Consider the following 25055-nt stretch of genomic DNA (forward strand, 5'->3'; position numbering starts at 1 on the left):
TGCGCCCCAGCGCGCCGCGGGCTCGTCCAAATGCTTAGCGCTGGACACCGGGCGTGCATCAAATATTTGCTGAATAAATGTCTACACTACTGCACTACCTGTCTTGAGTCAACCGCATCCCAACCCAGAAAGTAATCAAGCTATACGGGAGCTGAATGAGTGTGCAATTTAGCAAATACAAAACCTATCTTGCTTCATGCGTCTGCAGGAATAAAACATTTTTTTTTTAAAGCCTCGCATATTTTGCTTTTTGTTTTTCTTTTCAAGAACGTTCCTCTCTGACTTTCGTAATTTGAACTTCACCATGAGGATCAAACAGCAGCAGAACAGAGCGAGACTTTTCAAAGTCTCTTCCCAACGTTATTTGGAGGCGAACACCTCCGGCCCCACTTTTCCGTGCTCGGGTTCAACCCTGGGTATGAGGTTCGGGTCCGAGAGAGGTTCTGGCGGCTCCCTCACCTGTGGGGTGGTGGGAGCAAATCTTGCACCCCTCAGAGCTTGGGACAGAAAAGAGAATGGCGTAGGGGGTGGTCGGGGCAATGCAAGTAACCTCGGGGCTGCACGCAGCCGGCGCGCTCAGCCGCTCCCGGCCTTTGCAAACTGCGCTCCCAGGCCCCCGGCACTCGGGCGCCCGGGTCCCTCTGCGGCGGCGGCGGCGGCGGCGGCGGCGCGCGCACGCGCACTCCGCGGCCCCGCGCCTGCTCCTCAACATTCCGTTCCACGTGTTGCTTGTTGTAGGCGCCACAGGTCCCCCACCTGCGCCCGGGCGCTCGGGCCGCTCCGCCCCCGCCGGCCGGCGGGCTTTAAAGGACCGCGGGGTGGGCGGGCCCCGCGCGCGCCTGATTCATTCACGAGGCGCTCGGGCTCACCCCCAGCGCTAACTCCGCCTATTTAATCCCGGCGGCTCCCCCTCTCCCCTCCGCGTCCTGCTCCCGGCGCTCGCCCGCCCCTTTCGCGCTGGTGGTAGGAAACACTCCTGTATCTAACTCGACGTGTCCGGAAAGCCCTGGCCAGTTTCCCTTTCGTTCTGTGGCCGCCGCTGCCGGCCGCGCGGCTCCCTCAGCCCCGCGAGCGCAGCCGCCCGGGCTGAGGCACCTGGGGGCCGCGGGCAGCGCGGCGGGGCGGCCCGAGCACCATGCTGGACCCGTCTTCCAGCGAAGAGGAGTCGGACGAGGGGCTGGAGGAGGAGAGCCGCGATGTGCTGGTGGCGGCCGGGGGCTCGCAGAGAGCGCCGCCGGCCCCGGCTCGGGAAGGGCGGCGGGACGCGCCGGGGCGCGCGGGCGGCGGCGGCGCGGTCAGACCCGGGAGCCCGAGCCCCTCGGTGGTCAGCGAGGGGCGAGACGAGCCTGAACGGCAGCTGGACGAGGAGCGGGAGCGGAGGATCCGCCTGCAGCTCTACGTCTTCGTGGTGAGGTGCATCGCGTACCCCTTCAACGCCAAGCAGCCCACCGACATGGCCCGGAGGCAGCAGAAGGTGAGTTGCGCGCGGGACCGCGCGCCTCCTGCGACTTCTTCCTCCCGGGGCTTTCTCCCGGGAGAGCTCGGGGACCTGTCCGCGCTTCCTCTGCTCGACGCAGGACGCTGCATTTTTGTTAGTCTTTGCGGGCCAGGGAACCTTTGCGGGGAGGACAGTGCTCTAGCCCGCTGGGTATGGGGCTGCGGCGGGCGCGTCCTTGCCCCCGGCTTGGCAGAGCTGTCAGCTCGGCATCCGTGAGACCCAGACCGACCGGGCAGCTCCAGCCCTGCGGCGGGGCTCCCGGTGGGCCGGGCGATGGCCGGGTTAGAACGAAACTTCCATCAACTTTCATGCCTCACGGCAGTGGTGCATCGCTCACCTAGCCCAGCGGGGAGCTGGACTTGGCCGTGGGTCTGGAGGAGTGTGTAGCCAGCCAGGAGAAACCGGTGGAATCCGTACACCTCCATTGGTTAGAGGGAAGTCTTCACTGGGGCGAAGGGGTGGAAATGGGCTTAAAAACAAAGTAAAATGGACAGGCTTTCTATACTGCTGTATAAACTAGGACATCAAATCTAAACACTGCAGCAGGTATGCGGCTTTGTGGAGGTGCTGTGAGTTGGTAATTCCTGGTCCAGTCAGGCCCAACGAAACGCACTGTTGATAGAAATAAAGGATTGGTGCATAACCACTTAAAAACAAATGTCTTTTTCCCCCTAAAGAGGTAAGGAGTTTGTTTCAGATGAAATGTGTGCCAACTTTAGTTTTAAAGCAAGACCCCAGGGGTTTAATGTTCTGTAGCAGACAAAAGTAATGGCTCAAATTACCCTACCTGGGTGTTTTCAACAGAGATCATCTAGAAAACCTCTTTAGTAGAATGCTGAACCTAGAAGGTTCAGTAGGAATCTGAGTCCCCTTAGTTTGGGACAAGATGTAGAGACCTAGAGAGATTGTAATTTGCCCAAGGCATACCTAGGTGAACAGATAATTATTAGTTTCCTGAAGTATTAACTTGAGCATGTGAGGCACTGAGAAATATGGAGAGCTTTTGAGAACCTGTAGTTCAGAGTAAATGCAGTCTTCCCACTTCCCTCCTAACCCCATATACACATCCTCTTAAAACAGGCCTTTCAAATACCTAACCCTCTCTAGGTAATTCAGTCACAATGCTAGAGCAGGAAAAGATGGAAAAGATGGAAAAGATGTAGGGAGCCTCTGAGCAGACCTCTCATTTTGGAGGAGAGTTACGTGTCAGAGTAGAATTCTAATCCCAAACCATATGGCATGATTGAAGATACCATTCCCGAGATCAGTTTTGAGTGCCCTGGGGAGTCTTGTGAGCCTTCCATCCACTCCTAGGTGAGTACCACACTTTCTCATCTGTAGCTTACTTGAAGTTGCATTGCAGTCTCCTCTTACCTCTTCTCAACTCTGTAGGTGAAGTGATTTTCAATTTCAGTTGTCATTCTTAAAGTAAGTGTACTTTTTGACATATATATTGTGATAAATGGTCATAAAGTTTATGAAGATCATCCAATCTTCAGTTTTTTTCACTCATATTGCATTTAAGCTTATTTTTAATGCATGAAAGTAATTAAAAACAATGTTTGATGACATTAAGATGCTGTCCCCTTTTGGAATATTATCTTTGAAAATGTTTTTTTGCAACAAGTCACTTATTAGAAGCGGATTTAAACTGTGCATACTTGTTGCATTTTGGTAATGAAACAGACTCTCCCTTGCTTGTTCAAATAGGGTAGATCTCTCTGACTTCTGTTTAATTAAAGGCATGCCTCAGAGATATTGCAGGTTCCTTTCCAGACCACTGCAATAAAGCAAGTCGTAATCTTTTGGCTGCTGGAGGGTCTTGCCTTCAATTTGCACCCCCCCCCAAAAAAAAACCAAAATAACAAAAACAGGAAAGCCCAAAACCCATGACATCTGTGAAGCCCAATAAAGTGAAGTGCAGTAAAACGAGATATGCCTGTAGAATATTTGTTTCTCCAGCAATTGAGTTGGCAAACAGGTTCATTTCCAATATTGCTGCATATGTTCTGTTCAAAAATAATTTGGAATGCTTGGACATTTTTCTAAATATTGAGAGCATTGAGTGCTTTCAGATTAGCTTTTGTGAATTTTTTTTTTTTTTTTTATTAAGCAGGAGACCCCAAAACAACCTAAGTAGTTCCATCAGTCAAACTTACTCAAAATGGGCCTCAAGCTTTTATTTTATTTTTTATTTTTTAATGTGCTGCTTGCTAAGGGGAGCTGTAGAAATTCTTGACAGTCAGATTACCTCCTAGGACAAAACAAAATGGGAATTAACTATATTCCTGAGAATTTGATGCACAAGCCAGTCTCGAATTATACAGTTGAGTAATATAGAGGAAATAACAGGAAAATTGCAAAAGCACAATCTATTGTATATTTTTATTCTGTTTTCAAGTAAAACGATTTAATAGCTTAAATTGTCATTGAAATGCATATTGCTACTTATTCATTTCTTTCTTTTTTATTGAATTGGTTAATAAAATTATACAGATTTCAAGTATATAATTCTATAATACATCATCTGTGTATTGCATTGTGTGTTTACTACTCCAAGTCACTTCTTTCTTCTTTGCAAATTTAAAAACTCAGAATTTGGGATATGAAAGGGCCTTCATTTTATAAATGAAGAAAATTAATTACGGAGATAAGAGCCTTACCTTGCCAGTCAGAGCCCTCTTACTGTTAGGGCTGCTGAGCCTCTGTGAAGAGCCGCAGTGTTGTTGTTTTTCACTTGGCTAAAATGGCCCACAGAAAGGGCTTAGCCATGAGTTATTTAAGAAAGCTTAATAGCATTAAACTCACAGTTGACTAAAACATGTTTTTCTTTGATTTTGGCTGGAAAATTTCAACTCTGAGGAGTCACATTTGTCACCCTATGCCAGTTAAGCCTTCTGACGTCATGACTACTGATGACTTTACAGAAAATTCTGGGGGGCAGGGGCTGTGTGGACCAGACACTGACAAAGCTCTGAACCAGGTGGTCACACCATGTAAGTGGACATACATGATATGAATATGAAGTCAACTGCCAGTGGCAAAATGACTTTGAATTGTGCTTCAGCCTCTGATGCTTATTTACCTTGATTACCTTTGCATCGTCACAAAGCTAAGGGGCATTAATGATGAACTTTGGGTGATTCAACATCATTGGTTAAAGGTGGCACCGGTGTTGAAACGGGAAAACAATGACACAGATAAAGCAAATCAGTTATTACTTAATAAAGGCAATTTGTTTGTTGAACCTTTTGAAAACATTGAGATCCTGGAGGAAAAAGTGACCAAAGGAGGTACATGGTGGTTGGGAGGTAGGGAGAATCTGGCAAACATAATGACCATCACAGAAGATTTAGTACATTTCACTCATGTAGCTGTGGGTTTACAAACTGTAATCCTCAAGTTATAACTATCATTCACATGTGCATGACTTAAAATAGGAATAGTTTTGGCTAGCCAGGAGTCTATAGGTTTCTAGTTAGTGGTGGTTCTGTTCATTATTATTTTAAGTTAAAGTCAGATGTTGAGAAGGAGCCAACTATTTTTTAAACTAGAAATAATGAGGGAATTAAAAAGATTAAGATGGTACCTGATAACTTTGCATATGCTTCCTATACCCATGTTCTTTGTGTTTCTGTGTGCATGGTCACTGTAATCGCACTAAATTGTGCCGTTAAACCTTTTTATATAATCACTCCCACCACTTGGTGTCTGCATGGTGTCTGAGAACTGGGTAAATGTCTGGATAGGTGGAAGGCTCAGATTTAGTCCTCAAATAATTAGTGAGGTATAGGATGGAGGAAAGGTAATATAAAGGCAAAAGAGGAGTCTTACAGTTTGCTGTGGAAACTAATGTTCCTTATACGTGTTTTGAGACCTCTAGGACTCACCCCCACCCTGCTAAAGAAAGCCATACAAATGGTAATACTTATGGTGTGCAAGTAATGACTTCAAAGTGACACTTTCCCACTACCAAACCCAAGAGACACCAGTGCTTGCAGAAGCCCCCCAAGATGCCTTGCTTTCTTGCTTTCAGGGGTCCAGCAGGTCAGGTGATGGTGTAAAAATCCACGTTTTTGCTCCTCGGGGCTTTGGTATGTTATGGTGCAAATAATAGAAGGGGATGGGTTTTGTTGTTTGCTGCTTTTAATGATTGGGAATACACTGTCCCGTGGGGAGTGAGTTGGAAACCACACACAAAAGGAAAACTTCAGATTGGTTTTAAACAGTATCTCAGAGAAAAATGCTTGTTGCTTCAGCTGATCCCTCTAACCATCAGGGTATCTTGAGACCACAGCACTTAATTTGGTGAAATGAGTTGTACTAATGAGAACTCAAACAGATTAAGTGATATTGGCGTTTGCTTTTCTCTTTCAAAAATCAGCTGTAATTTTAATATACAATAACTGCTTATAAAGTAAAATAAAATATTGTAATCGTGTGGTTTCCCTCTTCAGTTTTTGTTCATTTGTTTGTTAACGGAAACAGTCCCCTTCATTTGTACACTCACAAGATAAATAGCACAGTTTGTAAGGTCATTAAAGACCTTCAAAACAAAAGGAAGCCAATTGCTAGGTTATGAAATATGGGCATTCTGAATGGAAAATCCTGCCAGTTATTTTCTTCTGAGGCAGGTCTCTTTTGAGTTACTGTGCTACTTTATATGCATTTCAAATTAATTTAGGCCTTTCTTTGGGAAGGAAGAGGTTAGTTGCATAGTCCTGTGTTATTTCAGTTTTTAGGCTAGAAAAGACTTAATGATTGTAAATAGTGGATGAACTATCGAAACAAATTACACCTTTTCTAGAGTTTCAAGAATATTTAAGAATAAAATTATGGAACTGTTGTCTTAAATCGATAACATTTCATTTTATGATCACTGTTTAAGTTACCTAAGGATTTGGATATAACTTTCTTTCTGAAAAGAAAAACACCTGTGATTCTTATCATTAGCTGCGCATTAGAAACACCTTGGAGAACTTTTAAAAATCTCATTATCCAGGTTTACCCCAGACTAATTAAATCAATCTCTGGGTGGTCTTAAAGCTTCCCAGGTGATTCCAATGTACAACTAAGGTTGAAAAACAGTGTTTTAGAGGGAAGCTGTAGGGAAGTGACTTATTTTCACCTAGGCAAGGTGAAAGTATTTGCAATAATGTTTAAGATTACTGAATAATTAAACCAGTATTACATATTAAGGAACAGGCAATAGGGATGCTCTTATAAGAAACAAAGAACCCCACACATCTCAATAATATCCTGGGAACCACAAAAGACCCTGAATAAGCACAGCAATCTTGAAAAAGAATAACAAAGTGGGAGGTATCATGCTACCTGATATCAAGCTATACTACAAGGATGTAATCATCAAAACAGCATGGTACTGGCATAAAAACAGAAACATAGACCAATAGAACAGAATAGAGAGGCCAAAAAATAACCCCCACACCTATATGGTCAATTAATCTATGATAGTGGAGGAAAGCATATACATTGGGGTAAACGCAGTCTCTTCAATAAGTTGCACTGGGAAAATTGGACAGATACATGCAAAAGAAAAAAAAAAAGAAACTAGACCCCTTTTTCACACCATATACAAGAATAAACTCGAAATGGAAAACAGTATGGAGTCTCTTCAAAAAATTAGAACTACCTTATCACCCAGAAATTACAACTCTGGATATTTATACAAAGAAATCCAAAGCACTAATTAAAAAAGATGTATGCATCCCTATTTGCATTGCAGAATTATTTACAATAGCCAAGATATGGAATCAATGTAAGTGTCCATTAAGAGATGATTGGATAAAGCAAGGTGGCATATGTATATATGTATAAATATAATGGAATATTACTTGGCCATAAAAAAGAATGATATCTTACTGTTCACAACATGGAAGGACCTGGAGGGTATTATGTTAAGTGAAATAAGTAAGACAGAGAAAGCCAGATACCATACGATTTTACTTATATGTCTAATCTAAAAAAACCCCAAAACAAACAGACTCATAGATATAGAGAACAAATAGATGGTTGTGAGATTCGGGGGGGCAGTTGTTGGGGGGGCTGGGTGAAAAAGATGAAAGGATTAAGAAGTACAAGTTGACAGTTACAAAATAGCCATGGAGATGTAAAGTACAGTATAGGGAATACAGTCAATTATATTATAACTAAATATGGTGTCAGATCTCTCCTAGACTTATGGGGGGAATCACTTAGTAAGTTATATAAATGTCTAACCACTATGCTGTACACCTGAAACTAATGTAATACAGAATGTCAACTGTAGTTGAAAAATAAAAAACAATTTAAAAATAATCTAGCCTTCATAGAATCAATGCAGTTGGAGGCCAAAGCATATTTAGGCTTCTAAAAGGTCTTCAATTAGGGGATATGCTGGAGGTGATTAAGTTACATTAGCTATTGTATAATTTATTTATAAAATCACAGGTAGATCACATTAGCAACAGAAAATATAGGATGCTGAGGATAAGCCTGAGTGTTGCTTTCCATTGCAACATGAACTGGGAGGGAGAACATAGTGAAATCTCTGAATTGGACACTGAGTAATGCTTAACTGAAAAGTAAATTTCACAGAGATCTTCTAAGATCATTAGTGGGTGGAATGTTTTGGGGTATGCAGTAGTAATGCATGTAGGTTTTTAAAAAATCAACTTTAGAAAGCATTTTCAAGTAATTGTCTTAAGTGAAGTAATTAAAACTGTTTAAACAAGAACTTATGAGTGTTTTAATATTTTTTTGCTGTTTCCAAAATTCTAACATTAGGTAGACAGTAAGAAAGGCATCTGTTTTCTTCAAGCTGCATTAATAAGTTGTTGTTTGGAAGTTGGGAGCCTTCTACTTGGTAGAGCATTACTGATGCTCTGCTTTGCTTCTTGAAACTTTATCACATTACTTTGTAAACTTTATGGCTTGAATATTTTTATAACCTTTGTTAGTGATGATTTTTTTACAGTGAAAATGTTATTGGGGCAAATGGTATAAACAATTTAAAGGCTTTCTTTGCCAATTTGATAGCAGAAATATTTAATTTGCTCCTTTCTGATTGCTTATGAAGGTGAATGTGTGTATGTTTATGGTCTTACATTCTTTCCCCATTTTCCTGTTGAGATTTTGGTTTTACTAACAATGTAAACCCATTATCAACATGATAAGGATAATGTTCCTTTGTGGAAGGTGTACTTCCATTAATCATAAAATCTTATTTCTCATTTATGCTCTTGGACAATTAATTTCCCATCTGGAATTAAATTTTGAAACAAAGAATTGACTTTACTTTATCCCCCAGATAGCCAAACAATTCTTGCAGCCTAATTTTTGATTAAGCTCTACTCTCATTACTAAGCTGTAAGGTCAGTATTTTGACTTTACAAATAATTTTTCATATTTTTTCCTTCATTAATTCATTGGTCAAATATTTGAGCCCTCATTATGTGAGTTTAGCACTGTTCAGTGTGCTGAGAATATAGTAGAGAGTAGAGCAAGCAGAATCCTCTCATGGGCTTATGTTTAATAACATATTATATATATAATGTGTATATGTGTTTCTTTCTATATCTGTTTGTAGGTTACCTATTCTAATTCATTAATCTAGTTCTCTTTTCCATATAATTTTGATTTTAGATATTTTTATCATATATTTTAATATGATAGGGTTAATTAGATCCCACTTCCATGCCAAGAATTGTTGAATCTTTCTCTGCTCCTCACTCCCTCTTTAAAAATCACCAGTATAACATAGTGGCTAGCAAATCACTCACTTGTCTTCTCAATATCCTTTGTTAGTTTTGTCTTATTTCAGATTTTATCCTTTAAAAATTTTACAAGATATCCCAGATACTCTTGTTTTTACATATATACCTGTTAACTTTATAAACTTTATTGCTTTATAAATCAGTAGTTTGTTTCTATTTTATTTCTTTTTGTTTCCCTTAGGGTTTTTAAAGGGGGCCTAGGTAAGGGCAGACGTAAGGAAGTAGTTCTTTCATCTGGCTTCTTAATTAGGGTGAATATTTTCTGCTTTGTAATAAGAAAATGGAAATATACAAAGCTGTGACTTTACATGTAGATACAGTTTGGCATCAGTCTGTATGTTACATTATAGAACTTAGTTTTAGTTTTTTGCTAAATAGTCTTATTTCACATTTTACTTTCCCCTTGAACCAGTATTTACATCATTAATCAGAAGAGTAACTTATTTCAAGTGTTGAAGTTTTGCGTCCTCTTCAATAAGAGATTTTAAGTTTATATAACAAGTTAATATATTCTGACTTTAGGATGAAAGTTAGCTAAAAATCAAATAATTAGCATTATTACAGTAATCATTTTTCTTATTTTTGTTGTTTTTAACCTATCAATGACTAAATTATCCTACTATAATTGTATTTTTAATTTATTTTGCTTTTCTAGAAGTATTTAACTCATACATTTTGATGCTAGGTTCTTAATAGTGTGGTGATTTGTAAGTATATACTGTACTTATAATCAGTGAAAAATAACTGCCTTTGATCTATTTAGAGTCTGTGTATGTGTCTGTTGGGTAAGGACTTCACTTTGTCCAATTTTAATATTGAAACTGCTACTTTAGGGGAGTTTTCAGAGATTTTGATGGTATTCAAAATATATATATAGTCATGTTTGTCTATATACACATATAAAAAGCTGTATAGACATATATCTGTGTACATATGTTTATGAATAAACACATTGCAGGGTTATTTTCTATTGAGGAGAGTTATTTAATACAATTTTTGCCTAGTCTTTTATAAGAGCTTGAAACATTTTATTAGTCATTGTTGATATAATGTTTAATCTTATCGTTTTTCATTTTGTTCATTGTTTGTTTCCTTTGCTTTTTGTTTTACATTTTTGCTATATGACATTTCAGCTCTTTTATCCTGGAGCCTGGGACAGGCAGAGTGACATGACATAATTCTTCCTTTGCTTCCTCATGATTGTGCTAACTGCTTTGATTCACTGGGCAGAGTACATGTGTTTTATGAGCTCTGTCTCCAGTTTTCTTCATGGATTATGAAGTTAGTGGACATTCCTCTGAAAAGAGTTTCAGTTTTATACTTAGTCTGCAGTGTTCTTACCTTTTAAAATATTATTGTGGATCTGCATATATATTTTTTATTGGGAGGTAGGAAAAATTAAATTCTGCCATTCTCCTATGAAACCTGTATTCTTAGTACTTCAACAAATTTAGGGAAATATATATTCCAAATTTTGTTTGAAGAGATGAGGATCTTGTTTTAATTTGGGTCTCTAGAAAAATCTGTAAAAGTCAAAATCCTATTTTAGCCAAAAAGGCTTACAAAAGCTAAGTATTATCAGGAAGAAAGACAACTGTAGCCTACATTCTTGAAGTTCTGGTTTTCTTAACTAGAGGATTGAATATATTCTCAGGCAGGGAGATTCAGATAAAGGAATTTATTGTTCTCCTATCCCTGCTTCCACTAGGGCTGCTCTGCCTTTACATGTTAGAACAATACACCCAAAATGACAGGAGTGGGGAAGACCAAAGCAACCAAATAATTATGAAAAACTGAATTTACGTGATTCAAGTGTATAATCCCTAAGAGTTTCCATAGAGTTTGATCACTGCATCCTAGAATCCTAGGCTTTGGACTATATTTTCCCTTTCTTTTTATTACTTTACAAATATTTGAAATAAGTGATATGGAGATACACAATTTAATCCAACACAGTTCTTGCCATAGGAAGCTGATATCTAATAGGTTATATATTGAATTTGTGGTCCTTCAAATAAATAAAGATCCAAAAGACATTTTCTTGGTGCTCAGGGGAGAAATTTGGGCATTAAGAGGTAAATTTGAGAGTTGTCATGTGGATTGTAATTGAAGCCATGGGTTTGAATGATGTGGCTGAAAGAAAGAGTCCAGCAAAGAGAAGGTTTTAATGACTTGGTCTTAACTTCAGGATTTAAAAGCCAGGAGAGAAGATTGACCTGGCAAAGGAAATGGAGAAGGAACAGCCAGATTTGTAAGAAGAAAGCTAGGATGGTCTGTATGACAGAAACTAAAGGAAGGGCTATTTAACAGAAGGGAGTAGAAAACAATGTCAAGTGTTAGTGAGAGGTCAAGTAATCTGGGGATTGAAAATGTTAATTGGATTTAGAAACATGGAACTGACTCCAACATTGGTGACCCTAGCAACCCATTTTAGGTTTAATTTTTAAAGTTGGATTATTGGTGTGACATTGGTTAATATAATTATATAGGTTTCAGGGTTACAGTTCTATAATACACCATCTGTATATTGTATTGTGTGTTCACTACCCAAAATCAGGTTTCCTTCCATAACTATTTATCCCCTCTTTCCCCTCTCCTAGATACCACTATCTCCCATTCCCTCTGGTAATCACCATGCTGTGTCTGTCTATGAGGTTTTTGTTTGTGGGTTTGGTTTAATTTTTTTAAAGATTTTAAAAATTGATTTTTAGAGAGAGAGGAAGGGAGAGGGAGGGAGAGAGAGAAACATCAATGTGAGAGCAAAACATCGATCAGCTGCCTCCTACATGCCCCCTACCGGGGATTGAGGCCACAACCCGGGCATGTGCCCTGACCAGGAATCGAACCAGTAACCTTTCGGTGCTAGGGATCACGCCCAGCCAACTGAGCCATACCGCCAAGGGCTGGTTTAGTTTTTAACCCACTTTTTCATAGATTGATATTTCTAAACTACATATTTTTTAAAGTATGTTTTTATTGATCTCAGAGAGGAAGGGAGAGAGAGGGAGATAGAAACATCAATAATGAGAGTTATTGATCAGCTGCCTCCTGCACGCTCCTTGCTGGGGATCAAGCCCGCAACCCAGGCATGTGCCTTGACCAGCAATTGAGCTGTGATCTCCTGGATCATAGATCTACTGGATCATAGATCTCCTGGATCATGAGTAGATGCTCAACTACTCAGCCATGCCTGTCGGGCTAAACTGTATTTTGTATGCTGAATTCATCATCTTTAATTATTACATGGTGGCTTTGCCACCCAACAGTTAAGCTTCAGCAGTGCTGCTCTTTATATAGACTCTTGTGGGAGATACTATATAAATATAAATGTATGTATGTACATAAATATGTATTTGTTGTGCTTTTGTTTTTTAGAAGTGAAATAAAAATTATTAGTGATAAGCAGATTTCAAATCTGGTAGAATTGAGATATAGACCATCAAGTATGCTACAAATATCAATATCAAGTTTTTGACATTAAATTGGGTGCTTGTTAAGTTTAGCTGTTTTTTTAATTTCAAATTCTGAATGAGACAAACTCAAAGAACTTGTACGAATGCTGGAATACATAAATTGAAAAGTGGAATGAAACCAGGTTTGTGATATGTTTTTAGATCAATGGTAATGCATGTCTCTCCTCCTGCCCTGTCCCTGTTTTCTTTGTTTGGCTTTCCCACTTTCAGTGTTCTGTGTTGCTCATGGGACCTTTCTGTAGGAGAGTAGGGTTCTGCCCTTCACTGTCCTCTCTAAATTGCTGTCACCTCATTTGTCAAATGACTAATACTTGTTTCAGCAAGATGCCATGAAGTTCATGTAAGATTTCTGAAAAGCACCTAGCACAGTGTCTGGCTTGGAGTGTATCTTCAAAGAGTTTTTTAAATTTTTTAAATTTTCTCATAATATTCCTTCAGAAAAAATTTTCCATTCTATAAAGCATATTGCATTTAAAAAATATTTGAACAGATATGTGTGCTAGGTACCATTTTAAGCACTATTTTAAGCACTGGGAGTATAGATGTGGACAAGGCAGCCCTCATGAAGTTTATATTCTAGCAGAGAAGATGGGCAATCAACAAGTTTACATACTAAGGGCTGTAACTGTGACTGTGGGAGGGAGTTTGGCATCATTGGCTATTTCAGGTACGGTGATCAGGGAAAGCTTCTGAGGAACAGGTAGTGGTTGAGCAGAAGTTGAGATTAAGTGAAGGATTAAGCCACTTGAAGATAGTCTGGAGAGTTAGGGCCAGATTATTTGAATTACTTAGGTGACAGTAAGTTAAGACTTTAAGTGTAATGAGAAGCTATTAACAAATTTTGAAGAGGGTTCAGGAAGAGATCTGATTAAGATTCTGAAAAGATCTCTTTGATCCAAGAATAGATAGTGCCACTACATTGCAGAACTCCAAGGGATACCAGTTACATGGAATTTAAAGCACCACCTTAAAGTTGTACAGCCTTGAGAATAGACTAAAGAGGCAAGCAAGAGTGGAAGCAGGAAGACTAGTTAGGAGGTTATGGCAGTGGTTCAGGTTTGAATAGGGGTGTAGCCTAGAAGGTAATATAGAATGTAGGTAGTATTTACTCAACTTTATTTAACTAAGTTCATAAATACATTATAATGAGCAATATGCTAAAATACTGTTATTTTGAGATAACATGCTAAATATATTTAAACTATTTTATTAAAATCATATATTCATGTGGTTAAAAATCCAAGTCTTGAAGATCTTAATAATAAAAAGCAAAAATGCTCTGACTGGTGTGGTTCAGTTGGTTGAACATTGCCTCATGCACTGAAAGGTTGCTGGTTTGATTCCTGGTCATGGCACATACCCAGGTTGTGGGTTCGATCCCTGGTTGGGGTGTGTGCAGGAGGCGGCTGATCGATGTTTCTCACACTAATGTTTCTCTTCCTCTCCCTTCCTCTCTCTAAAATCAATAAAATAAAATATTAAAAAAGAAAAAGCAATAGTCCCCTGTCCCATTCCTCTCCCTTCTAGTCACATGCCCAGAAGGAACCCTTTTCAGTCTAAACTATTAATGTTTTAAATGCTTCTGGCAAATACTTCATAAATTGATGTAAGATGCTTACACTACTTTTCCTCAAACTTTAGCCATTACTTAGGAGATGGTTGCCACTTATTGAGGATAGCAAAGCAATACATTTGAAGGATCCTAGAACCCTGATAGCTTTGCAGAGGAGGGCTGTCACACCAGCTCATATTTCTAAGTGAGAGAAATGAACTTCTGTCATATTTATGCTAACTTTTTAAAGTTAACGGATTTGATTTTAGTTATTATAAGAGGTCTGTTATCTCCATATTCTATTTACAATTAGCTTTGTAATTTAAGTAATATACTCAGCCCTTTATTTCTTGCTCCTTTATCTATGGACCTTATAGCTGTAGTCTTCTTGCTGTTAGTAGTAATTACTCGATATTCACTTCCCTTCCTTTCTTGTTACTTTTCCACCCCTAGCTTCCCTTGCAGCTATAGGTGGCCATGTGACATAAGTTCTGGTGTATGAGACAGGAGACAATCATCTTGTGACTATGAGGGAAATACTTAAGGGAATTTTGGAGGTGCTGGCTGGGTCAGACACATTGATTCTGAAACCATTGCCAACAGCACCTGCATCTGGACATTTTTCCATGAGAAAAATATCCTCCTAAGGTTGCTAACTTACTTTGTTCTGTAAAAATCATGGTCTCTGCACTTTGTTGAGTAGCTGATTCTAGAAATTGAAAATTAATGGAGTTTACATTATCAAGACTATTTTTCACTGCAAAACCACATAGTATGCTTGATTTCATTTCTTATAAAGCTTTGTATTTTTCTTGGAGTCTTGACTTGTTTTTTTCTTTTCTACCTATCTTGTCTCCTTCCATTGCCTCCTTCTGGTTTCCAAAATTATAAGCCAGTTCTCAGTGGGGATGGTTTAATTATTAATTAAAATAATTGTGAAGTGTTTTTTGTTTTCTCAATGATTAGGGGTTACTAATGGTAGTTAGTTAGGGGCTCAGGGATTCTAGAAATCCTGAAATGCATGGTGAATTGTCCATCATCTTACATGGCATTTGAATGTCCTATTTGACACTTATGTAGGTAAAGCTAGTTTATAATTATTTGAGTCGCAGGGTTTAATATGTGATTTTTTTTTTCTAGAAATAAAACTCCTGGGTAAATTGAGGCAAGATTGCACTCTATTTTGTTAGGAACTTTTCTGAGAATTCTCATCATTTTGGAAATAATGTAACCAACAGCAATGATGCTAGTGATACTTGTGATATCAATACAGGATGCTTGTGTCAGCCTTCACTTTCAGTTGTCACATTCTCCTTGATTTTATAGATATATACAAAAATGATTTAGCCCTTATTTCAAAATGTCAAAAGTAAAAAATAGTGTTGACAACAGTTAAATATTTCCTAACTTTCCTTAAGTTCAGACTCCTTCATTATATAGGAGGGTCTAGGCATCTAGTTTATTTTATGTTCTAGACCAGCTATGTCTAACCATTTACATACTAAAATACATGTTATTTCACTTTATTTTATTTCTATTTCAGTTAGGATCATGTATTTATATTTTTGAAAACATCTGTGCAGATAATATAACTTGGTAATAAATGTTATTTCTGCATAGCAAAAGGGTTATTTTTGTTTCCTTTTAAAATTAAAAAGGGGCTTATCAGAGCCCAGTAGGAGATAGCTGTCACACTCCAAGGGGAGATTCACAGATTACAGGGGGTCAGACAGGTCTAATGGAATCCATGAGGGATGTCCAAGCACTCAGTTGTTGGCTGCAGAGGGAAGCCCATAACTTACCCCTAGACCTCCATGGGCAAAAGGAGGGAGCTGTGGTCTGAGTTGGACAGGAACTAAAGCTGTGGGAGAAAGGCTGCCTGACAGCAGCTGAGGTCTCCAGATGAAGCAGCTAGTCACTGACAAACTGCACGGCAGGGAGGGAGCTAAGGGAGTAAATTTCCTCTTGCTCTTCCTTCCCTCATTCTGGTTTCCTGCTAATTCTTCAACAAAAGGGAAACCCTAAGAGACTTTGAAGAGCAAGAATACCTGGCTGTTGTGGTTCATTAGCCTCCTGAGGCACAGAATAGGGTAGATGATAGGGGAAATGGATCTGGGGGGCAAAAGGTGGGGGGCAATATCCAGCACATGGGATGTTATGTCTCATTAGGTTTGAGAGTCAGTATTCCAAAGGGAACGCTAATTTCTCAGTTTTTGTCTTTCTCTCCCAGATATGTTCCTCCTGTAGCCCTCTTCTGACTCAACTCTTTTCTGAATCTGTGGTTGGACAGCAGGCTGAGAGCTGTCATTCTCTTAGTTCTTTTAAGTTGGAGACACTGTTTTTTCTATTCCTTCATTTTGTTTGAACCTTTTCACATGTACCTTTGTATGAAGTGTGATAAATCTTCTGAACCCATGCAGGTCTGAGACTTTATTTTGATGGAGAAGTTGGCTGGGCTTAGAAGTCTGGTTGAAATTATTCTTAGAACTTTGAAGGCATGATTATTCCACAGTGTTCTAGCTTCCGGTGTTGCTAATGAAAAGTTTGAAGTCTGGTTTCATTTTCAAATTACCCAGTTTTTTCCTTTCTCCAAAGATTTTATGTTCTTGTCTTTATCTTTAGGAGGTTCTAAAATGCTGCAATAATCCTTTTCACTTTAAAAGGATTCATTGTGCTAGGAACTTGTTTCCATTCAATCTGGCTACAGGACCATATCTTTCAACTCTTGGAAATTTTTTTGTGAAGTTGGAATGGAAGGCCAGGTGGTCAAGAATGGTGTTTGCTTTCTTCAGGGTGACACAGCTTCTTGAAATCATCCTACTGTATTTATTAGCACACGTATATACCTCTAAACTTTCTATTTGGATGAATTTTCAAGTCATACTCTGGACTGATTGTCATTAACAAACAGGTGTTTCTCTTTGCTTGCCTCTTGGCACTATTTAGGTACACAGAGTAATATAAAACTTTGGAGAATCAAAGAATATGATAACTGTGTATTCATATTATGTGTGCAATTAAAATATTTTCTGTTTTTCTTATGTTTTAATTTGTGTATGATTTAGTAGTTGTATCTTTGACTCCCCTGTGTATGAATGGAGATATTAATTGGAATAAGACCTATAGATTTTAAAATGACCTTGATATAATGAAATGTAACCTTGTGGTTGGAGAAAGGAATTTCAAAAGAAACTTATCATTCAGCATTATATGTTTGCCCAGAGGCATTAATTAGCCAGTGTTGTGCATAGGTTTAGTATGATTTTTAAATCCACTTGTTTATGACTTAAGTTGTTTTAATCTACTTATGATAAAGGGAAAAAAGTTGCTTTGATATAAGTGTGAAGTTGTGTCAGGATGTCATCATTCTAAATCTGTTATCCTTGATAAGCAGTCAGCAGCCCAGCAGCAGAGGGGGCTTCACTGGGGGCTTATCCATAAGAACTTGTGGCTGAAGCAACTAGCGCAAGGGGGCATTTACAGTATTAGAAATTCTGAGAGTTTTGAGGACTATTTAAGAGTTTCAGCCTGGGTGAGGTGACTCTTTGCTAACAACAACAAAAAATTCTTCAGAGGTCTTTAAGGCATATAGCTTCTGCAGTGGTCAAGGCAACTCTTTGGTTGGTAGTGGTGAAAAACCAGCCATGCAGTTGCCCCTTGGAAGAAGCAGCCCTCCTGTCAACACTGGCATCTGCATTCCCTAGCCACAGGCTCTAACAACAGGGGACTTTTACTTTTGTGTTGGCAGCTGGAAAACAATTCTTGTTGGATACTGACTCCTGAGTGTCTCCTCATCTAAGAAGGTACACCTCCTATTAAATTTGGACTTTATTGCTTTACCTCCCCTTACCTGGAACAATAGTGTCATTAATCTGTCATTTGTTTGGAGTATGTTATTTCTTTATTTTGCTTATTGAGATTATCCTGTATATTATTGGCTTGTGAAATTGCTATAATTCCCACAGCAAACCTGGGCTAAATTGCTGGCAAAGACAGCTCAGTCCCTGAGTATAACTTTTGTTGCTTCCGTTAAAACAAAACAATCAGTTATTATAAATGTTAATTAAGATAAAAATAAAAATTAAAAGGTTCTAATTAGTTATTCAGCTCTTTTCAACGTATACTCCTAGGTTCAGTCAATTATTTATAAAATTTTGTAGGAGTCTTTTGGAATATTTTTCTTTAATGTAAAATAGTATAAACTTTCAATTAACCAAAACCCAGTCGAATTGAATATTTTAAGCAGTTTTAGGAGCATATCAGTAAAGGGAGTAATGAAGGGGAATCAGGAGTATATCCTGAAAAACATCTTGTGAGATAGGGTCAGGGAGAGACCTGAATTCCATTAGTAACTTTTTGGCAGGAGTTACTCAATTCTTTTTATAGTGCATGGCCCTGTGGTCCTGCTTTCTGACCATATCAATATGTAATGGTTTCAGTAGTACCATCTGTGGTCACACCAAACCCCCACCCCAAGAGTCAGCTGCATGACAGTGAAAACGTTTTAACTTTTTATGAACCATCTTTTATTCTCATTAAAGGCAGCTCTCTTCATATTTGGGTAAACACTGTACTTTTTACTTGTTGTGTTTTTTTCTCACCAGGGACTTCATTCACTAGGCTGCCAGTGTTTTCATTAATTACAGAATTGTGTATTGCTGTTCAGAGACCTCATAGCAGAATGGTCTCAATATCTTCACCAAAGAATGTATAGTCTAAAATGTCAACTATATGTAATGTGCCAGAAATATTAATGTTTACCAGGTTCTGAACATGAAGGTTAAAAAACAATGGATAAAACACATAATGGCTTTTTAAAAAAGTGAATAGGTTAAATGACATTTTTAAGTCTTAGAAGTTTGAGTTCATCTTATCTCTATTTCTGTATTTGCTCAGAGATTGCAAGCAATTTGCCTAAGGTCATTCAGTTTGTAAATGGATTTGAGGTTCTAACTCAGATCTCGGTGACTTCGAACCCTTGGATCTTTATTTCAGATGCTTACCGAGGTGTCATTTGTATGTTTGTTTTTTGGTGTTTTTATTTTTATTTTTTTTTGCAAAATAACAACTGCCTTGTTTCTGCTACAAGAGCTCTTGTTTAAAATAGTTCTATTAGATTACACTGAAGTCCAATTGCAGGACAAGTCATGTGCCACTAAAGCATTACTACACCCTGTTAGAGCCTGACATAAGGTGACTTGAGTATTTTTGTGGTCTTCCACGGTGGCTTTATGAAAGGAGTTAGGATTGTGTGAGAAACTGTTTGAATAAGACATCTTAAAATGTCAGGACCTCATAATTGGAATTCTGAATTCTCATAAACTCTAATAGAATCTGTCAAACTACTAAGGAGGTTATTGATCTTCATTCTAAGTGCCTGCCCTTGGGGCATCTGTATTTAGGGCTTCCCACTGCCTTCCCCAAAGCAATGTTGAAGCTGGTTATGGAACCCTGTCATCATTTAATAAATAGTTCAACCTCAATTTCTTTTAATTTTTTAGTTTTTACTATCTTTATTACTCATAGATCTCTAGAATTATATATATTTTTCCAAATGTCGAAATAATATGTGTTTGTAGTAAAGACACATACAGAGAAATCGAGGGAAAATATTTATGATCTGACCAGAGGTAACAGCAGTGAATGCTAAGCATTTCATCCTTACTATTGTTTTCAGGTCTGTTTCCCCCTGTTGTTCATGATATGAAGACAATTTGTATCTTGCCTTTTATCTCCACTTAACATTATATCCTGAGTATCTTTCTATTTAAAAAACTCTTTCTAATACTTTTTTAATGGTGTGTACTTTCCTCATACTATTTCCATATCATAATTTACTTAACATTTTGCCATGAATACTCTATAAGTGTACCTTATGTGGCGTGAGGGATGGATTTCACAATCTTTCTAGACTGGGAATAACAAATAAAGAGTGTGTATATTTTGAGACTTGCAATTATATTGAATAATTCTTCTCTAGAACAAATATACTGATATATATACTCCTGTGAATAGTTTGTAAGAATACCCATTTCACTGCAGTCTTGCCAGCTTTCAATATTATATTAAAGATGTCTTCGTAAAGTTTACTTTTTAACAAAGACATATAACTTTACTGTGCTTCGTAAAGAGTTTGTTGGACATCTTTGTATACTTGACTAACACCAATGGTGTCTTGTTTTACTTGACTTTTTAAAAAATGTTAGCTAAAATGCTAACTTTTCATATGTTCTTTTTAGCATTTGTTGGGCCCTATTATTGCGAAGGCTCTTATGAGGCCGGCTGAGAGCCAAGAATTCATGTTGGTGTGTCTGCAAATAGAGGTTTGTGTGTCTAGGAAGATTGGTGGATGGGTGGCGGGGAGAAAGGTTGGTGGTATTTCAGGAGTCTGGGGAAGGAGAGCACAAATGAATGTGGTGAATGTAAAGATGGGTAAGGTGACGGAGAAATAAGAGAAGGGTTGTAAGAGACAGTTGGAAAACAGAATGGGAAGCAAACGGACTGGTAAGTGAGCAGGATTTAGAGATTATCCTTAGGATCTTGCTGGTTCTACTTTGTGGGATGGGGTGAAAAGGATTTGGAGATATTCCAGTGAGGATGAGGTTGGCTCTGAACACAATGCCTGTCTCATACCTTAGGCACTGGGCTTTATTTTCCTTCCTTTACAATAGCACAGTAGCTGGGATTGTGGCTCAGTGATGCCATCATAAAGCGGACTCCTCCTCTTTTCCTGCTCTGCCATCCCTAGCATGAAGCTTTTACCTTTATGATTGCAACTACCTGCAGGTGAGGGATTTACATTCCAGGAAGAAGGAAAGGAGAGGGGGCCAGGCTCTGTCATGGAGGGATTTTATTCTGGAAAAGGGAACCCCTCCCCACTTCTTTCTATATCTATTTTTGTGGTAAAATTGGTATACTAGATTATATATATTTCAGGTGTACAACATTTGATATTTTTGTATAATTTGATATTTGTATGCAGTGCATAGTGTTTAGCAAGTCTAGTTACTATCCATCATCAAATAGTTGATCCCCTTCACCTATTTTGACCTCTGGTAACCACTCACCTGTTCTCTGTATCTGAGTTTTATTGTGTTTTGTTTTAATTCCACATATAAGTGAAATCATACAGTATTTGTCTTTCTTCATCTAACATAATACCCTCACGGTTTGCCCATGTTATTGTTGCAGATGGCAAGATTTCCTTTTTCATGGCTGAATAGTAGTCATACCACATCCTCTTTATCCATTCACCCATTAGTGGGCACTTAGGTTGTTTCTTTATCTTGGTTATTGTAAACAATGCTTCAGTGAACATAGGGATGCCTATATCTTTTCAAATTAGAGTTCTTGTGTTCTTTGAATAAATACCCAGAAGTGGAATAGCTGGGTCATCTGATAATCCTGTTCTTCATTTTTTGAGGAATCACCATACAGTTTCTATAGTGGCTGCACAAGTTCACATTTCCACCAGCAGTGTATAAGGGTTCCCATTTTTCCATACCTTTGTCAACACTTATTTTCTTATCTTTTTCATAATAGCCATTCTAACAGCTGTGAGGCGATCTGTGTGTTTTCTTCAGAGAAAATGTCCATTTAGATCTCTGCCCATTTTTAAATCAGGTTGTTTGTTTTTATGTTGTTGAGTTGTATGTGTTCTTTATATTTTTTGGATATTAACCTCTTATAAGGTACATGATACAGATGTCTTCTCCAGTCAGTGTGTTGCCTTTTCATTTTGTTGATGGATTCTTTTACTGTGCAGAAGCTTTTTAGTTTGATGTAGTTCCGTTTGTTTATGTTTGCTCTTGTTTCCCTTGCCTTTGGAGTCATATCCAAAAATCATTGGACTGATGCCAAGGAGTTTATATGCCTGTTTTCTTCTCGACATTTTATGGTTTTAGGTGTTACATTCAAGTCTTTAATCTATTTTGTGTATGTTGTATGATAGTAGTTTGTGTAGTTTCATTCTTTTGTATGTGGCTGTTTAGTTTTCCCAACATCATTTATTGAAGAGACTGTTCGTTCCCATTGTGTGTTCTTGGCTCCTTTGTTGTAAATTAATTATCCACATATGTGTGGGTTTACTTCTGGGCTCTCTTCAGTTCCATTGATCTGTGTGTTTGTTTTTATGCCAATACTATACTGTTTTGATTACTCTAGCTTTGTAGTATAGTTTGGAATAAGGGAGCATGACACCTCTTGCTTTGTTCTTTCTCAAGATTCTTTTGGATGTTTGCAGTCTTTTGCGGTTCCATACAAATTTTAGAATTACTTGTTTTAGTTCTGTGAAAAATGCTATGGGAATTTTGATGGGGATTTCATTAAATCTGTAGATTGCTTTGGCTAGAATGGACTTTCTTTGTCTTATTGTCAAACCAGAGCTCTAAGGAAGTCTGGGATATTAGTTTTTTTCTTGCCGATCTCTGTACTGGAGGAAAGCAGAGGAAAAGGGATTTGGAATGGGAGATAAGCCACCGAAAGTATGCCAACAAAGGGACAGATAATAAATTTAATCTTGGCCGTGTTTGTGGAGGAGACATTTATGCAATGGAAAATGTGCTTAGGTTTTAGAATAAGTTCTCAGGACTTGAAAGATAGATGTAGATGTCATCTGCATTCGATTCATATTCAGAACTTTACCTAAAGGATTTCAAGTTCCAATTTCTAGGCTTCTCTTGTTGCCTGAATTCCATTTATTAGGTTTCATATCACTTTGTATCAGGTCTACACCCTGCACCATCCTACCACATGGTTAGACTCCCCTATGACATCCCATCATTCTGGTCTATTTGCTGTTATTTCATTAATTGCCCTCAGAATTTTGTTGGGTGTGCTTATCATGTTAATTGGGAGGAGGTCCTTGATCCATGTTGGGAATTTTAATTCCAGTCTGAAGTTTATCAGGGGTATGGCAATAACCACATTTTTAAACCCCTCCTGATATGTGCCTTTTCTTATCTGGGGAATGGATTATTGTTAGGAATAAAGAAACTGTGTGTGTAGTAACTTTCGCTTCCAGCAATTGTTCCCTTCCTGTCTCCCTGTCCATGATTTTGGTATAGGAAGAACAAGCTTCCAGGCAGAATGCTGCCAAGGAATATTCCTAATACTGCTAAGGAAATGATCCTGTTTTCTAATTGGTGTTCCTTTCTGGCCCTGACTACAGCAGATGGGGATCAAAGTCACACTTTAAAAAGCTTTCAGACTCTCCAGGGAGAAAGGCTTTTAAGTAATTCAGGGTTTTTATAGGTTGTGTTTCACATATAACAAGTCTGTAAACATTATCTAATTCTTTTCAATCTTACGCAGATATAGTGATGTCCCTCTATGTGATGATTTTCAAGGACGTGCTTCCTTTTTGAATTAAACAAAGTGGTGACTAACAGCTATAGTGCTGAAGCCATGTTTTTTGATCAGTTGGGAGTACCTGTCTTCTCCAGGGTCAACTCAGCTTTCCCTTATACCAAACACATTTGTAACACAATATCATCTTAAGTGTTTTTCTATAGAATTTGTTACTCTCTGCATGTACTTGAAGCTAATTTTTCTACCAGTGTTGGTGCATACTACTTATGTGCAGTGCTAATAAGTGTTAGCCCTGAGATTGCTCGTGGAAGTCTTACAGTCCTTGATGTGTGCAGCACCCCTGTTCCAGCATAGCTAAGCAGCATGGTGTGGGGTGCCTTGTTTGGCAATATTGTGTAGCAAATGTGGATGGTATCTTTGTCAGACACCTTCAGTTTCTGTTTACTTTTCTGTGCATAGACTTCCTCTCCTCAGCCTTTTAAAATATTATATGCTCTGAGTACAGGGCAGGTGAAAGCAAGGTCCTCATTTCTGGCAGTTCGAAGGACAGCATCCCAGGAGTGCCTAGAGCCTTGTTGTGTTTACTGGTGGCAGCTATTCTCCAGAAGGACTGGGATGGGGTTTTTCACCAGAGTTTCATGCCTGAGGAGCCTCTGGGGCTTCTCCCGTGGGCTCCAGCTAAGAGGATGTTTGCAAAGCACTGAAACAGTGGCACGCAGTACATGCCCTTCACATTTTCTGCCTCTCCCTCTCCCCCCACCTCCATTTTTCTTCTGCCTTCCCTTCTCTTCTTCCATCTCCCCTGTTATTTCTCCAGCCTGATTTCCCTGGGAAGGAGTTGATATGAATAGTGTGGATCATACAGAATAATATATGCATACTTTCCAGATTTTAATTTAACAGAATATATAAATGTACATTTATTTGTGTATCTTTTGATGTGGGAATATAGTAGTCAGGATCTAGTCAGAAAAAAAACAAGTACCATGAAGTAGTTTAATAGTGGGAATTTAATACAGGGAACTAATTACAAAGGGATTAGAAAAGTCAGAAGAGCAAGTATGAATTTGTTATGCAAGGCAGATGTTACCAGCTGCAGGAAGCAACTAAGGGACAAAGAGGGGTTGGTGGTATGGGGGGGGGGTAGGGTGGGATGGGGGTGCTGAACTGCCAGAAGAGCTGTCTGGTGAGAGCAGAACCCAGGAGTCAGGGTCACCCATTGGTAGCTGGAACTGCGGAGGGGGCTGCGCATGCGGAGCTGAAACAACAGAGGAGATGTGGCTATTGCTGGAGATGCCACCTGAAATAGAGGACGTGGGGAGAGAAATACCCTGATCTTTCCTCTCCTCATGATATCTGGTCTCTTGCTAGTCTCTCATTAGCCCAAGACACCAGTAGCCAGCTGTCAGGGAAATCTAGGCATTGAAGTTTGCGGGGTTCAGTCATTT

General features: G+C 38.8%; 1 protein-coding gene across 7 annotated transcripts in view; it reads left to right on the forward strand.

The window, feature by feature from the left end:
* Positions 1-1060: 1060 nt before the first annotated feature.
* Positions 1061-25055, forward strand: part of CADPS2 (calcium dependent secretion activator 2) — a 536766-nt gene continuing 512771 nt past the window's right edge. For all 7 annotated transcript variants that reach the window (XM_081147044.1, XM_081147045.1, XM_081147046.1 and 4 more), the window contains exon 1: positions 1061-1474. In XM_081147044.1, coding sequence (XP_081003170.1) covers positions 1136-1474 — 339 coding nt within the window. In that variant the 5' untranslated portion in view covers positions 1061-1135. The remainder of the gene's footprint in view (positions 1475-25055) is intronic.

Source organism: Miniopterus schreibersii (genome assembly GCF_964146895.1).
Source record: "Miniopterus schreibersii genome assembly, chromosome: 9".
Lineage (NCBI taxonomy): Eukaryota > Metazoa > Chordata > Mammalia > Chiroptera > Miniopteridae > Miniopterus > Miniopterus schreibersii.